General features: G+C 39.6%; 1 protein-coding gene across 1 annotated transcript in view; it reads left to right on the forward strand.

The window, feature by feature from the left end:
- LOC128989535 (brefeldin A-inhibited guanine nucleotide-exchange protein 3-like) overlaps positions 1-15,796 on the forward strand; it is a 48,817-nt gene that overhangs the window by 25,089 nt on the left and 7,932 nt on the right. Inside the window, exons 21-43 of the mRNA XM_054411432.1 lie at positions 424-585; positions 1,665-1,965; positions 2,663-2,842; positions 3,881-4,097; positions 4,329-4,482; positions 5,370-5,665; positions 5,703-5,840; positions 5,901-6,017; positions 6,078-6,194; positions 6,255-6,371; positions 6,432-6,548; positions 6,609-6,725; positions 6,786-6,902; positions 6,963-7,079; positions 7,140-7,256; positions 7,317-7,433; positions 7,494-7,610; positions 7,671-7,787; positions 7,848-7,964; positions 8,025-8,141; positions 8,202-8,318; positions 9,322-9,492; positions 10,270-10,384. Of these exons, the coding sequence (XP_054267407.1) occupies positions 424-585; positions 1,665-1,965; positions 2,663-2,842; positions 3,881-4,097; positions 4,329-4,482; positions 5,370-5,665; positions 5,703-5,840; positions 5,901-6,017; positions 6,078-6,194; positions 6,255-6,371; positions 6,432-6,548; positions 6,609-6,725; positions 6,786-6,902; positions 6,963-7,079; positions 7,140-7,256; positions 7,317-7,433; positions 7,494-7,610; positions 7,671-7,787; positions 7,848-7,964; positions 8,025-8,141; positions 8,202-8,318; positions 9,322-9,492; positions 10,270-10,384 (3,372 nt within the window). The remainder of the gene's footprint in view (positions 1-423; positions 586-1,664; positions 1,966-2,662; positions 2,843-3,880; positions 4,098-4,328; positions 4,483-5,369; positions 5,666-5,702; positions 5,841-5,900; positions 6,018-6,077; positions 6,195-6,254; positions 6,372-6,431; positions 6,549-6,608; positions 6,726-6,785; positions 6,903-6,962; positions 7,080-7,139; positions 7,257-7,316; positions 7,434-7,493; positions 7,611-7,670; positions 7,788-7,847; positions 7,965-8,024; positions 8,142-8,201; positions 8,319-9,321; positions 9,493-10,269; positions 10,385-15,796) is intronic.

Below are 15,796 nucleotides of genomic sequence, written 5' to 3' on the forward strand. Positions count from 1 at the left end.
CGAAACACGTAGCGTGCACCCCGTGAGTCAGGGGAAATGTTTGCAGTCCGGTCTTTTCATTACCTCCACCTTCCCTCCGCCTACACTGCCGGCGCAAGGCCCAAGTGCCAGCTTACATGAGCTAGCATGAGCTGTAGCTGTAGCAATATATTATTGTTCCTTCATTATAGTTTTTAGCTCCTGAATGCCCAAACAATATTATTATGGCACATTTACTCAACGGTTCTAAAGTACGTACAACAACAGGTAGTTTCAGCAACAAATTTGAAGTTGTTTTCAAGCTGTCATTAAACAGGGGAGAACGGCCGACAGGTAAACAAAGATTACCGAAAAAACACAACATAACACTAACAAACAATTTCATGGCAATTATTTTATTCATAGCAGATGCACAAATGTTTGATGAGTTCTATGACTTTGCAGGGTAGATGTATACAGTTTCTTGGCTACCAGCAACACAGCAATCACCACACAGACTGTAGCAGAGCTGATTTGTGAGAGCAAGGTAGACAGCACATCTCATGGCATTCTCAGTCAGGACTATGCAGCCAGGATCATATGTGTCCTCTCTCAGGCTGTGGACAAGTAAGTAAATTAAATAACGCCTACTTATAAACCTATTTTTTCAATATCTTTGCCTTTTTGTTATTTATTTTTGTAGCTGTTAGATGTTGCAAGCATGCGTGAGTAATAAGTAAATCATGCTTTGCTGAAATTACCGGGAAAAAATTAAAATCTTATAAAAAAATATAAAAATCTTTTTACATTATTAGGGATAGCCAATGAATGAATGAACTGTTAATTTATCAAAGCTGTGTAAAGACTAAATAATTATCAGACCTTTGGTCCGATCCTGCACTCACTGCTATTCAAACCTCCCTATGGGCAATCGAGTACCATGCGATTGTATGCTGTTTCTCCGTGTGGTGTGACTTTACATGAAGAAGCAAGAGAAAACTTTTATATTGTTTTAGCTTTAAGCTTTTAGCACTTGGTTAGTCAATTCCTCATACCTGCATATCTTTCTGCTCCCCCTCATGTCCTGGCTCTGTAAGTAAACCAAGAAGAGTGGCTGAGTGGACTAGCATCGCTTTATTACATACATCTTATATTTTAGATTAACAGCTGTGGTGTTATTCCTTTGTCAGTTTTATTTCTACATCTTACATTGGCGCTCCTCTTCGCAGTCGTGGAGACCGGAGAGTTGTCAATTTCTTGGAGGGGGTTTGTTGTATTTATGTGTGTGTGTTGAGTGTGTGTGTTTTATTTGTTTTAGAGGTGTGTTACATTGTTGTGGTCTTTGTAGGAATTCCTTCAAATTGTAGTATGGCCTGTTCAGGAGGTATTTTTTAAGGCTAGTGATGAATTTTTTTGTTTCGTTTATCGATTTTATGTTTTGAGGAAGAGAGTTATAGAGAGTTGTTCCCATGTATGTAGGGGTTTTACTTGTTCTGTGTAGTCTGCGTTGGTTTTGGTTGAGATTTGTAGCCACTATCTGCGATGATGGATTCAAAGTGGAAGTTAGGAGTTTTAATGGACGACCCTTTTCAATATTCCAACCTTGTTACGGCCCTTTCAAGTTGGATAATCAAGACTCTACTGTAAAATAAAAATAGAATTTTGTTTTTAAAGCTTTTTAATTCATTAAATTTACTCGTTTTCAGACTGTTTGAAGAAGCAGCACTAAAGCTGAATCTGCAGGCCCTGACGAGCTTCATGCAGGCGTTGTGTAAGGCATCTCAAGGCCAACTGTTCTCCCGCCACCCTCTAGCCCGTGTAGGGCCCCAGGGGCCCCGCAAGTGGTGGGCCCCAGTGCGGCTGCCTCGGCCGTGGGCCCCTCACGATGCAGACACCTCCCTGCTGCTCACACGAGTGGGGCAAGTCATGTTGAAGACTGTGCGTAGTGGCAGACCATTGGTTCACATCATGAGAGTCTGGTCCATGGTAGGACCTCACCTGATGGAGGTTTGTACATTGTCTTGACTTGGTTTATGTTTTAATTTAGTGTGATGATTCATGATGTAAGTAAGTAGCCTTTTCTGTATGCTACATCAACTAGAGTAGAATTAATTCTCTTAAAAATGAGTGTGAAAATACCTCACACAAAAGCCTGTTTTTCTGTCAAGATGTGGTTTACAAAATAGATTTTTCACTGACAGCAGAGGTCTAATAGTAGTCCTCGCTTTACACAATTTCACTCTGCTCTGCACATTGTTAGAAGCTATCTACCAAGTATAGTGAAGACTAAATTAGTTTTATTTCTCTTTTCTATAAAATCAGCCATCATTTTTAGTATCCCTTTCATTGAATAAGTAATATATATATTGTTTTATAGGATTTGGGTGTCAATTAGTTTAGTTTTGAGACTCAAAACAGTATTCAAATTGTTCACAAACCATCACCTTAAAAAATTAGCAAGACAAGAAAATAAATAAAAAATTATAGGTACAGAATCTTCCACAACCATGGATCGAAGTCTTGTTTTACCTAGGACAGATTAATTTAATATTGTCAATAAAGTTTTCCTCCAATCCAAAAACTAGTCAAGTAGTCAATGCCAATTTGTATATCATTGTTCAACTCACGTCTCCTCTGAGATCTTTATAATGTTCCTCTTATGTGTTAATTCCTTATCATATAACTTAGTTATCTTTTTCTCCAGGCTGCCTGTCACAAGGAGAGAGTGATATCCAAGATCGCAGTGTCTTCTATCCACGACACAGTCACAGCTCTTCTGAATGAGCAGAATGAGCTTCCATACTTCCACTTCAATGAAGCTCTCTTCAAACCATTTGAGAATCTCCTCTGCCTTGAGCTGTGTGACGCTGATGTTCAGGACCAGGTCAGTAGTAGTCGTATTAATCAACTGTTCTAGTTTTCACCACACTACACTGTTCTAATAGACATTCCAGGTATGAAATTAGTCCCTAAAACAGCTGTTTACTGCCTGCTTAATCAAATAGGGTTTTATTACGTGCTACTGTACCGTAGTTAATTTTTACCGGACTCCAGCTGATTTTAATTATTGGCAATAAGACAACGAATCAACGAAGTTATGAATAGTGAGTGATTGTTAAGTTATTTAGTCTGTGGGAATATTTAACATATTTGTACAGTCATTTTTATTTTTAGGTTAGTTTAGGCTTAGATTAGTATGTCAAAAAATATTGTACTCCATTGTATGGTTGTTTGTATATAGTAAAATATCGTGAGGTTGTTCCAAACATACTCGTCCGGTAAACATATATTTTCCGTACTGGTAATATAGTATACTATTAGATGTACTATGTGTAAATTTTGTGTTTGATGGTAACCTTTTAATTGCAGGAAAATGTAAATGAACCACTTGTCTGATGTATATTACATGTTTTCTTCATTAGAAACCGACACTAAGAAATGTAATACCATGGAGGTTCTGAAACCGAAGGTTCAGTTGCTGAAATGTTTCAAATAAAAGGTTTCGTTAGACTGCTTGGTTGAATTTTTTAGATGGATGAATACAGAAATTAATTTTGTCTACAGGGACTACACCTTAGTTTTTAGGACCGTTGTTGGGATAGCAGGCGTACCTAAAAAGAAAAGAGTTAACGCTCGCACAAGTAACTCAAAACTACACTACACAATTGATTAATTACCTCATTTTTAATATTTCACAGTTGCACCTTCCTTGTTCCTTCTAGACCATCCTAAAAAAATGCTTCTCTTCACTTTAATCTTTGAAGAATCCCTATATTTGGACGAAATATCAGGTTTTTCATGAATTTTTACTGTGTATCCGTTATCCCGTGGACTGTTAGTTTTCTCACGTAAGCCTCCTGAATTCTACCTAAAAAAAAACCCAACTTGGATTTTCCTAAAAACATAATGTTACCAATGGCAGATTGTAAGCTGCATCTGTGAGTTTGTGGAGGCCAACCAGAACGAGATCAGATCAGGCTGGAGGCCACTGTTTGGTGCGCTGCGTGTTGTCAGCAGCAGTCATCTCGGCTCTCTACTGGATGTGTTCAGAGTGTTCCTAGACACAAACAACACGCTGGTGTTCTCAAACGCTGCTGTAGACTGCATCCTGTGTCTGCTCAAACATGTCAAGGGCAATGGTGAGTATTACCTTCTAGACGTTCCATTCCCATATATCAAGTCTTTGCCCTTTAAAGTGGATGTGGTTGAATCGAGTCTCAAACAAATTTGGCTGATGTAAATTACTGATTTATGTAGGTCCTACTTGTAGTACCTCAGTTTCTAGAAGTCATGCACTGCTGTTGTACTTAGTAATGCAGGTTTCCCGTTTCTACTCATGCTTGCTAAACGACATCCGTACACATTTCCAGACAACATGTCAGATGAACTGTCAGAGGAAGGCTGTAAGGATGACAAGTCCCTGGAACTGTGTAAGGCAGCTCTTAAGTATCTGCACCAGTGTAGCGGCATTCTGGGCTCCATGTACAACATGCCTGCCTGCCCCATGTTCCACACATCTCACAGGTGGGTGGTGAATCTAGACACTAAAATGTTTAATCGTGAAATATCACAGTTGATTTTGATAGTTTGAAACTGTACCTGTTGTTGATCACTGGGCTTTTGAATTTGATGTAAGCTCCTGGCTAAAGTAACACCTGATCATAGTAAGTCATCAAACAGGGAAAGTGTTTAAGGGGTTTTGAGCAGAGTTTCTAGTCTCACAATTACCAAAAGTGTTAATAATGAAGTCTCCGCTGTGGCCAAAGATTTGGCTATTTTATTGGGTACACAGCTAAAGTCTTTCACCAGCGCTCCGCAATCTCAGAGGAAGCTCGTGATTTTATTTTGACCGAGGACAATGTTTATGAAATTGTCGTGGTTGCAGAAGTTGTTCAAAACTGATTGTGGTGCAAGGACTAGTTTTGTTTTAATCAATACTTTCCAAAAGAACGTGATTTTTACCAAACCCAATTTTTGCCGAGAACCAAAAAACAATATTTGTGGCCTGACCTGAAATAAAAAATCTGCTACTTAGATCACTTATTAATAAAAAATAAAATCAAATTATATTATCATATCTTGTTATCGGACTATAATAGTTGGTCTATAAATTCCCCAATCAGATCATAGAAAATAAAGGGTTGAGTTCATCAAGTTTAAGCAATCTCACATGTTTCTAAATGGCCTAAGCTTCAGTCCCTGAAAAATCTGAATAGAGGGTCATCTGTACAGCGTGCCACCTGGGGCTACATAGATTAGAAATAAGACTCTGAATCAAGGCATCTCACCCCATTCGAAACTTGTCCTTCTCTCGTACTCAAGTTAAAATATGTAAAATTATGTCTGCTATCCTCAATTCAACACATTAGCTATTCACAATTCCCTCTTTAAAAAATGATCCCCACTCGCAGGACCCAGATGACCCTGTCGCCGCAGAGAGTGGACCCGATCATCCCACAGATGGAGCTCATGAGGCTAGACCCCGAGGTGGAGGTCGGCCCTACGGGGGAGCTGAGCTACTCTGCCCTAAGTGTGGGGGGAGAGTGTCACGACGTGAGTGCCATGGACCGGCCCAGCGGAGTACTACGAGTGTGGGTGTTGCTGCTAGATGGACTGTGTGGAGCCACTGTGGCTGCTTGTCCTCAGTACCAGAGTCACATACTGGACACTCTGTTCACATTGCTGAGAGAACTGCTGGTACACCCTGGTAGGTACTGGTGATATGTTGTAGCTTTGACTGACAGTGAGTATCCAGGTGTTGCGAGTGTGGGTGTTGCTGCTAGATGGACTGTGTGGAGCCACTGTGGCTGCTTGTCCTCAGTACCAGAGTCACATACTGGACACTCTGTTCACACTGCTGAGAGAACTGCTGGTACACCCTGGTAGGTACTGGTGATATGTTGTAGCTTTGACTGACAGTGAGTATCCAGGTGTGTTGTGAGTGTGGGTGTTGCTGCTAGAGGGACTGTGGGGAGTCACTGTGGCTGCTTGTCCTCAGTACCAGAGTCACATACTGGACATTCTGTTCACACTGCTGAGAGAACTGCTGGTACACCCTGGTAGGTACTGGTGATATGTTGTAGCTTTGACTGACAGTGAGTATCCAGGTGTGTTGTGAGTGTGGGTGTTGCTGCTAGAGGGACTGTGTGGAGCCACTGTGGCTGCTTGCCCTCAGTACCAGAGTCACATACTGGACACTCTGTTCACACTGCTGAGAGAACTGCTGGTACACCCTGGTAGGTACTGGTGATATGTTGTAGCTTTGACTGACAGTGAGTATCCAGGTGTATTGTGAGTGTGGGTGTTGCTGCTAGAGGGACTGTGTGGAGCCACTGTGGCTGCTTGTCCTCAGTACCAGAGTCACATACTGGACACTCTGTTCACACTGCTGAGAGAACTGCTGGTACACCCTGGTAGGTACTGGTGATATGTTGTAGCTTTGACTGACAGTGAGTATCCAGGTGTGTTGTGAGTGTGGGTGTTGCTGCTAGATGGACTGTGTGGAGCCACTGTGGCTGCTTGTCCTCAGTACCAGAGTCACATACTGGACACTCTGTTCACACTGTTGAGAGAACTGCTGGTACATCCTGGTAGGTACTGGTGATATGTTGTAGCTTTGACTGACAGTGAGTATCCAGGTGTGTTGTGAGTGTGGGTGTTGCTGCTAGAGGGACTGTGGGGAGCCACTGTGGCTGCTTGCCCTCAGTACCAGAGTCACATACTGGACACTCTGTTCACACTGCTGAGAGAACTGCTGGTACACCCTGGTAGGTATTGGTGATATGTTGTAGCTTTGACTGACAGTGAGTATCCAGGTGTGTTGTGAGTGTGGGTGTTGCTGCTAGATGGACTGTGTGGAGCCACTGTGGCTGCTTGTCCTCAGTACCAGAGTCACATACTGGACACTCTGTTCACACTGCTGAGAGATCTGCTGGTACACCCTAGTAGGTACTGGTGATATGTTGTAGCTTTGACTGACAGTGAGTATCCAGGTGTGTTGTGAGTGTGGGTGTTGCTGCTAGATGGACTGTGTGGAGCCACTGTGGCTGCTTGTCCTCAGTACCAGAGTCACATACGGGACACTCTGTTCACACTGCTGAGAGAACTGCTGGTACATCCTGGTAGGTACTGGTGATATGTTGTAGCTTTGACTGACAGTGAGTATCCAGGTGTGTTGTGAGTGTGGGTGTTGCTGCTAGAGGGACTGTGTAGAGCCACTGTGGCTGCTTGTCCTCAGTACCAGAGTCACATACTGGACACTCTGTTCACACTGCTGAGAGAACTGCTGGTACACCCTGGTAGGTACTGGTGATATGTTGTAGCTTTGACTGACAGTGAGTATCCAGGTGTGTTGTGAGTGTGGGTGTTGCTGCTAGAGGGACTGTGTGGAGCCACTGTGGCTGCTTGCCCTCAGTACCAGAGTCACATACTGGACACTCTGTTCACACTGCTGAGAGAACTGCTGGTACACCCTAGTAGGTACTGGTGATATGTTGTAGCTTTGACTGACAGTGAGTATCCAGGTGTGTTGTGAGTGTGGGTGTTGCTGCTAGAGGGACTGTGTAGAACCACTGTGGCTGCTTGTCCTCAGTACCAGAGTCACATACTGGACACTCTGTTCACACTGCTGAGAGAACTGCTGGTACACCCTGGTAGGTACTGGTGATATGTTGTAGCTTTGACTGACAGTGAGTATCCAGGTGTGTTGTGAGTGTGGGTGTTGCTGCTAGAGGGACTGTGTAGAGCCACTGTGGCTGCTTGTCCTCAGTACCAGAGTCACATACTGGACACTCTGTTCACACTGCTGAGAGAACTGCTGGTACACCCTGGTAGGTACTGGTGATATGTTGTAGCTTTGACTGACAGTGAGTATCCAGGTGTGTTGTGAGTGTGGGTGTTGCTGCTAGAGGGACTGTGTAGAACCACTGTGGCTGCTTGTCCTCAGTACCAGAGTCACATATTGGACATTCTGTTCACACTGCTGAGAGAACTGCTGGTACACCCTGGTAGGTACTGGTGATATGTTGTAGCTTTGACTGACAGTGAGTATCCAGGTGTGTTGTGAGTGTGGGTGTTGCTGCTAGAGGGACTGTGGGGAGCCACTCTGGCTGCTTGCCCTCAGTACCAGAGTCACATACTGGACACTCTGTTCACACTGCTGAGAGAACTGCTGGTACACCCTAGTAGGTACTGGTGATATGTTGTAGCTTTGACTGACAGTGAGTATCCAGGTGTGTTGTGAGTGTGGGTGTTGCTGCTAGAAGGACTGTGTGGAGCCACTGTGGCTGCTTGTCCTCAGTACCAGAGTCACATACTGGACACTCTGTTCACACTGCTGAGAGAACTGCTGGTACACCCTGGTAGGTACTGGTGATATGTTGTAGCTTTGACTGACAGTGAGTATCCAGGTGTGTTGTGAGTGTGGGTGTTGCTGCTAGAGGGACTGTGTGGAGCCACTGTGGCTGCTTGTCCTCAGTACCAGAGTCACATACTGGACACTCTGTTCACACTGCTGAGAGAACTGCTGGTACACCCTAGTAGGTACTGGTGATATGTTGTAGCTTTGACTGACAGTGAGTATCCAGGTGTGTTGTGAGTATGGATGTTGCTGCTAGATGGACTGTGTGGAGCCACTGTGGCTGCTTGTCCTCAGTACCAGAGTCACATACTGGACACTCTGTTCACACTGCTGATAGAACTGCTGGTACACCCGGGTAGGTACTGGTGATATGTTGTCCTTTTTACTGCCATAAGTAGTAAGAGGCTATAAGTAGTAGGGAAATGTCAAGAACACTGCGAGAAATTCCACCTAAGGCCTTCAAGGTCAAACAAAGTCACACCCACAAATTCATGTGCTAAAACTACCCTAAAATGAACTATGAATTTCTTAACCACCTAAGCAAGTATTGTAGTACAAAAGTAGCTAAGAGAGATACTTTCCCTGAAAGATGAGGTTGCATTTTAGTTTTTTTGTCTAGGTGGCTGAATGGTTATAGTGCTTGCCTCAAAAACTGGAGGTTGCAAGTTTTATCCCAAGCAAGATAGACTGTAGACCCAAATGCCATTTATTTATCAGCTATCAAATAATAAAGGTACCAAAAGGTTTACAGTTTAGATGGACAAAAACTCATTAAAAATATTAAATATTCTAATGGCATAAAAAAGCATAAAAAACATCTTTTTGTGATAAGTGTATAATAATTACACAATCAAAAATACTACTCCCTTTTTCACTCGGGGAAGTTTTTCCAAGCAAACAGCACTTACTTCTCTATATTCTATTACCATATACTCTAATGTAAATTATGCAATCAATGAATTTATCCACTAGTTAATAACTATTGTGTTTCTCTTTCTCTCTAGGTTTTGAGTTTGGACTGTATTGCATCAACCATCTGCTGTTGCCGATGGTACAGAACTGGCTACGCAAGACCAGTAGACAGTTCCGGGGATGGGATATCTACAGTGGCAACTTCAAGCAATGCTGCGGCCTAACTACTGACTTGGTGGTCAAATACCTCATCCACCTACATGGTGAGTGAATCAGTACTTACTGGGTATTCAAGTGCTCATTTTTGGTTGAATCCTTTTTTTTTGTAAAGTAATAAAAGTTTAACAAAAACCCTTCAGATTGGTTAATAGGAGAAAACAAGGTTGTTAGAGTTTGGAATGGAGTTAGAGTTGGAGTTTGGAATGGGAAGATCAGAAGAGTTGTCTTGAGAGGGAGAGAGTAGAAAAAGCAAGTCTAAAAAGTGAACTCTGAGGAATGTGAAAGTGATAGTGAAAAGGTTGACCAGAGGAAGATCTAAAGGAAGTGGATAAATGAGGTGAATAGTATGAGAAGAATAGACGAGTGGGATGGCAGATAGTGTATGAGGGGTTTAGTAGTTTAACGATTTTGTCAAGTTTTAGTAAAGTAAAACCAAAATGAAAACAATGTGGGACTTTTCTTACAAAGATTCTCTAACAGAATTATTTCAGAAAGGCCGAACAAAACAGATTTCAGGAACAGATCAGCTAAAACTTCCATGTGCGCAACCAGAACTGGTTGGGTATAAGCGAAAGGGTTGGAGGAGATACTTTTTTTAAAACATCCGTGCCTTCACCTTGCTACCCTGCATGACTTACTCACCCTAGCACTGCCAATTTTACTGGTAGTGGTACCCCTATGTTTTCACTGTTTTCAGTTTGGCTAGCAGCAAACCATTTGCGGGCACAGAAGTTTTGGCCAATCTAAAATCATAAACATTTTCCCTATATATGAATCAAATAAGTAGAGCATTGAGACAATTTTTCTTTTCTTCATTGCAGAAGCAGACAAGAGCGAGTATGGCAATTTGATGCTGAAGCAACTTGTCTTGTTGATGGTGGAGTGTGTAGTACAACCTGTGGAAAGTATAGCAAGACTCGGCTGTGCCTGTCTAAGGTAAACATTACTTTATGGTTCATAAATAATTTCACTTTTTGTAAAATATTTTCATACAGATTGACGCTTTTGAATTTGTCTGATAGATCTTTCTGTTGAATGGAAGATGTGTGAAGAACAGGTAAAGTTAATTTAGATTGAACTCGTGTTATTGTTGTTTAATGGATTATTGCAGACATTTTCTATCAATTTTTTGTCCTAGGATGCTAGGCACAAGTCTGGAATTGGTTTTTACATTACTTCAGGCTAGACCTAGGGGTTACGGCATTATCACTTAGATAAAATCCATTGGTGATTTGGCAGGATTTGAACCCGGGACCTCAGGAACCGGAGTCCCACGCTCTAACCACTAGACCAGCTCGCTCCCCCTATCAATGATTGGTAATACGTTAAAAAAAAGTTGCAGAACGTTCCAGAATCTGATTGCCCCTATAGATGGGAAGGGTTGGACACAGTGAGTTTGTTGACAAACCGGGAAATGCTGGAAAACACAGGATGTGAAAACAACTAATGCTTAGAGCAGGCAAATTAAAAAAAGAAGATAAGAAAAAAGTAGAAAAGCCTCATCAAACCACCTTTTTTCTAGTGTTATAAGTATCTGGTCTCCTCCATCTAGGACTTATTTAATTATGTTATCCATCCGTTTATCTGAGAGCCCAGGTTATTTTAACCATAAGCTATCTTAGCTCTTTTATCCACTTGTTTATGGTTTTTACTTCCTCTACATTAACGTGTTTATCAAGTTTTTTTTTCTAGTGTTCTGAAAGGAGACAGGAACTTTATGTATTTAATGACCATCAAGAATTGAATTCATTCTTGCACCTGAATCATCCAACTACTGTTTTGCATATCATTGCTGCATGTGTCCACCAAAAACTGATAAGATTGGGTTGATTTAGTTAATGAATATCCCTATGTCTTGTAGGGTTAAAGACAAGCAATTGTTAGTTTTTATTCTCAAACCCCTATTGAACAGTTGAGAGCTTTTCCTGTTCAGCCATTTTAAATATTATAACCTTTGTCTATAATTCAATCTCTGTTGTCTCTTGTTGTAATAAAACTTTGAATCCTTGTATTAAAACGATATTACGCATCCAAAATAAATGGAAATCTTAAAACGTTTGAAATTGATCACACAACAAGCTACGATGGTTTTTCCACATATCCAGTCATAAGTATCAAGCTCCATTTCAGGAGCAGGTATGAAATAAAAACATGGGTGATAAAATATGCATGAAATGCTGGTAGAAGTTGATATACTGGTCGGGCAAGAAGGCGAGCAGACTGCACGAGTGGTGTCCCTTACTGTCATTTGATCTCAACAAAACAATGTGTATTCTACCTTTGATAGGCGGACATTTGAGACAAATTTATATATCTTGTGTAACACGGCCATATCTCTTACACTATGACATACTTCAACTTCCTTGCGTTTAAGGTCATCTTCTTAGGCTGTTGAGAGATAGTTTTGGGTGTAGTCTTTGAGATACTTCATGTTGTATTTTCATAAGTTTTAAAATAAACCAGCATAGTAATATGTGCTTCTGTCCAAATTATATGTTGTGAAAACTTTTTCAAGAAAAAAAAAACTTGTAGGGAATTTAGATTTTCATTTTGTAGGCTATATGAATGTTTTCATTTTACTTACAATCCATAAATTTGAAGACCTAAAACCAGAATTTACGCATAGCCTATTTAGATATTTTTATCAGAATTATTTTTAACTTTAGGTTTGGATTTAGTTTCTATCTCTTTCTGAAAAAATCTCTTATTTGGCTATCTGTTATGTTTTTCTTTAAACTGTTTAACCGCAAACACTATGTTTGTAGCTAAACCCTAGTTTAGTCATTTTATGAAGAACTGGTCCATAAGAATATATGTAAATAATCCTAAGGTTTAAACTATACCCCTGTTATAGAAAATTAAACACATTTGCAGTTGATTTGCTTTTAAGAGTTTCATGCACTAATCTTTATACCGGTCATTTTTCAATATTGTGAGCTGTATGCAATTTTACGTACGAATAATAGCACCTCAATTGCACAAAACACATTTTGAAATCCGTTTTTTATATCCCTCCGCCGATGAACGACTCCACCTAAGAGAAAAACTTAGTATGACACTTTTTAAGAAATATTGTTTCCCAATTTATTCCTACTTGGATGTTAAATCTACTGGCCAGGCATGGTCAACCAAATTTAAGTCATCCATTTGTTTAGACTGTTTAGAGACACACTTAAATTCTATCAGTAATATAATGGTTTCTATAACATCATTTTACACTATTTTGATTTTACATTATTTTTGTTATTTTTTTGTCTTGAAAAAAAAAAACACATTTTGATTAAAACAAGATACTCTACTCTGGTGTACAACCAAGTTTTAAGTTTGAATTTTTGTTTCTATTGGACTCGTAAATGTGTGAATGATGAGCACACTATTTATAGCTTTTTTCTAACTACTGTACTCAAATTTAAAAAAAAAAATTCACCAGTTGCAGTTGCAGTTGCAGTTGGTTTAATTATGCAACTTTTCCACAAATACTTTGGATTTATATTCTATTGTTTGTACTCGCAAAGCCCTTCATGAGTGGAATGCATATAATTAATATCTATATAGCTTGCATCTCGGCCTGGGTCAGACTGACATATCAACTTGCAAGCTTGGAGTTAATATTTCAACAGCTGGTCATCAACTGGCCACTCTAAGACCGTTGTGGCTACTTAATATAATTAACGCTGGCTGATGCTATTGTTAGTTTATGTATTCCCCTGGTCCTATTAGGTACCACTCACTAATACATTACTTATAGTTTAAGAGATGTGCTTTACATTTAGTTGTACATAAAATGGCATTTAAATTTGTTTTGTAACCAAGACTTTTTCCAATAAAATATAACTTGAATATACATTATCTAATCCACTTAAATGTAGATCAACTTAAATTTAAAATATCAAATAACAAACGTAATAAAATCAAAGGGAGTTAATTTATTGGTTAAGTTAATTTCTATAAAAATATCCTGAGAGTTTTGTACAAACTAAATAAGGCTCAAACATATGAGAAGTGTGAAGTGTGGCAAGATGGCATACAATCTTGTTTTGTGTGTGAGTAAATGTGCGTGAGACCAAAAACAAACAAAACATATTTCATTTTTTCTTAAGGTATACATTTTTTTTATTTTGCAGTTGCAAGTACACTAAGTTCCATGTTTATGGCCAGTGGATTACTATTTATTTATTTTTATTTTTTTTATTTATTTTTTGTTTTTTAAGAGGTAGGCGGCCTCTTTTAACCATGCATTTGCCCGTCCACATAGACTACAGATCTGTGTGTGGAACGTATTTAAGGACTAATAACCATGCACAATATGACCTCGTCATGTAATCCGAATTCGGATTAAATGACAAGGTAAATTGTAGTATAATTATTAGTCAGTAATTATTCAAGTAGGTTTGTTTCAGTTTAGGTACCAATAGTATGCATTATGTTCCGACTGTCAGTTCTGAGTATAAGATAACTGGTATCGTAACAGTGATATTCCAAACCTTTGGAAATCCTAAGAAAACATTTGAAAAGCTAGAAACTTAAACAAAAGATCATGTAAAAAAAAATCATAGACCACTGTAGTAGAATCAGTCTTGAAAAGTTGACAAACAAATTTAAATTCTAAGGTCTGATTTAAATCAACCGTGTAATTATTTTTCAATATCTGCCCATCTCTTTTCCAAAAGCCAGGTTTTCCACAACAGCTGATTCAGGGGCAGTAGTTGTTGAAAGAGGACACCCCAGAACGGCCAATGAGAAGTGACAGCTGTCACATTTCATTAGCCCAAGACTGGGTCTGACCGGGTATCGCTTTCCCGTTGAACCAGAAGCAACTACTTGGTCCCCTCCGTCACTGGGGCCTTCCATTAACAACCATGTACGGCCTTCGGTCCATATCAGGCTGCTTGGCTTCAATGAGTTCCACGGTGTTGATAATTAAAATGGAGTTGTCTGGTTGTAGCGTTTGTTTTACGTCTTAAATTGTTAAGTTTGAACACACTCTGAGAGATTGAATCGCTGAAAGCATACAATATCTGGTATTGCCTTCAGAGAAAAAAGTACTTAAACCATAACAGACAACATATAATATAATAACAGATTCCTTGTCCAAAATGTTGCTAAAGTTTTTTTACAGATTGTGATAGGAAATTAGATAACCACAATAATCCCTCAATTAACTTAAATTAATTAACTAGAAACAAATCAGTCAAAACATTGCAAATAATTTTCTTAATGTATTCCACAAGACAAAGACAAACAGGCTGTAAACTGTTCAGCCCAACAACTTGTAGAGCTGAAAATTAGACTCATTGCTAAACGAGATAAATTAGTTAACGCATCAGGTATTGTAAGAAAAATGTTAACCGTACCGATGTATAATGAACCAAATTGATCATTCTAAATCTAACCGTTTAAACATTGGATTTTGTTGGCAAGAATTGAATACTTTCAGTTTTTATGAGCATTACTAACTACAGTAGACCCCCTCTTAACCGACCTCGTATTAACCGATAATCGGATTATCCGCCTTCGATCGTAAAATAATACAGTTTGTTTTAACCGACTTTGCTTTGAGAGCAGCTCGGTTTAACCGCCGCTTTCTAGGAATCTTGGCATTTCCGCTCCCACGCTGGGCGATGAGAACTGAACCATACGCTTATCTCCACAGGATATGACTAACAATAAGTTATTTTGTGTTGATCACAAAAGATATAGCATAGCCTATTGTCAGTTTGTCATCATCGTTCGTAGCTCGAGCACATCTGATCTGATTTGTTATCTGTGCGGCAAACTTATAACATCATAAACTGCGTTACGATTTTGAGAACTGATTATCTTATCGCTGGAGTAAACAAACAATGCAACTTGTAGGGAAGGCAGGGAAGGGGGGTTAACAACTCCAAGGTCAAGATAGTTTTTGTGCTTGAGCCTCCAGTGAGAGGCTATAAATAAACGTCCTGTCTTGTAACAAAATGGTCGCTTGTATCTTTAATGTCGACAAAAGGTTCTGTACTGTATTACGATGTATTTAGAAAGCATCAATTAATACATTACAGTACTAAAGTTATTAAAATAGGAATTTTATTGACTCTTGCCTAGTATTATAATATATTCCACTGAAAGTAGGCCTATTTGACTTAACCGTGCTTTGTGTTTATTTGTGACTTTTCTATAAAACGAAAAAGGAGATAAGAGTAGTTTATTTTATAAATAATGCAAGTATGATTTCAAAATAATGATTATATAATTCCAAATGAATAGCACTTCATTATGTTATGATTTTAGGGATTGCCCGTTTTATCCGACCTTTTGAGTTATCCGACCTAGGTTCGGTCCCATTAGGGTCGGTTAAGAGGGGGTCTA

Source organism: Macrosteles quadrilineatus, unplaced genomic scaffold, assembly GCF_028750875.1.
Source record: "Macrosteles quadrilineatus isolate MER2022 unplaced genomic scaffold, UCM_ALF_1.0 Scaffold_3__2_contigs__length_128488019, whole genome shotgun sequence".
NCBI classification, from domain to species: Eukaryota; Metazoa; Arthropoda; class Insecta; order Hemiptera; family Cicadellidae; genus Macrosteles; species Macrosteles quadrilineatus.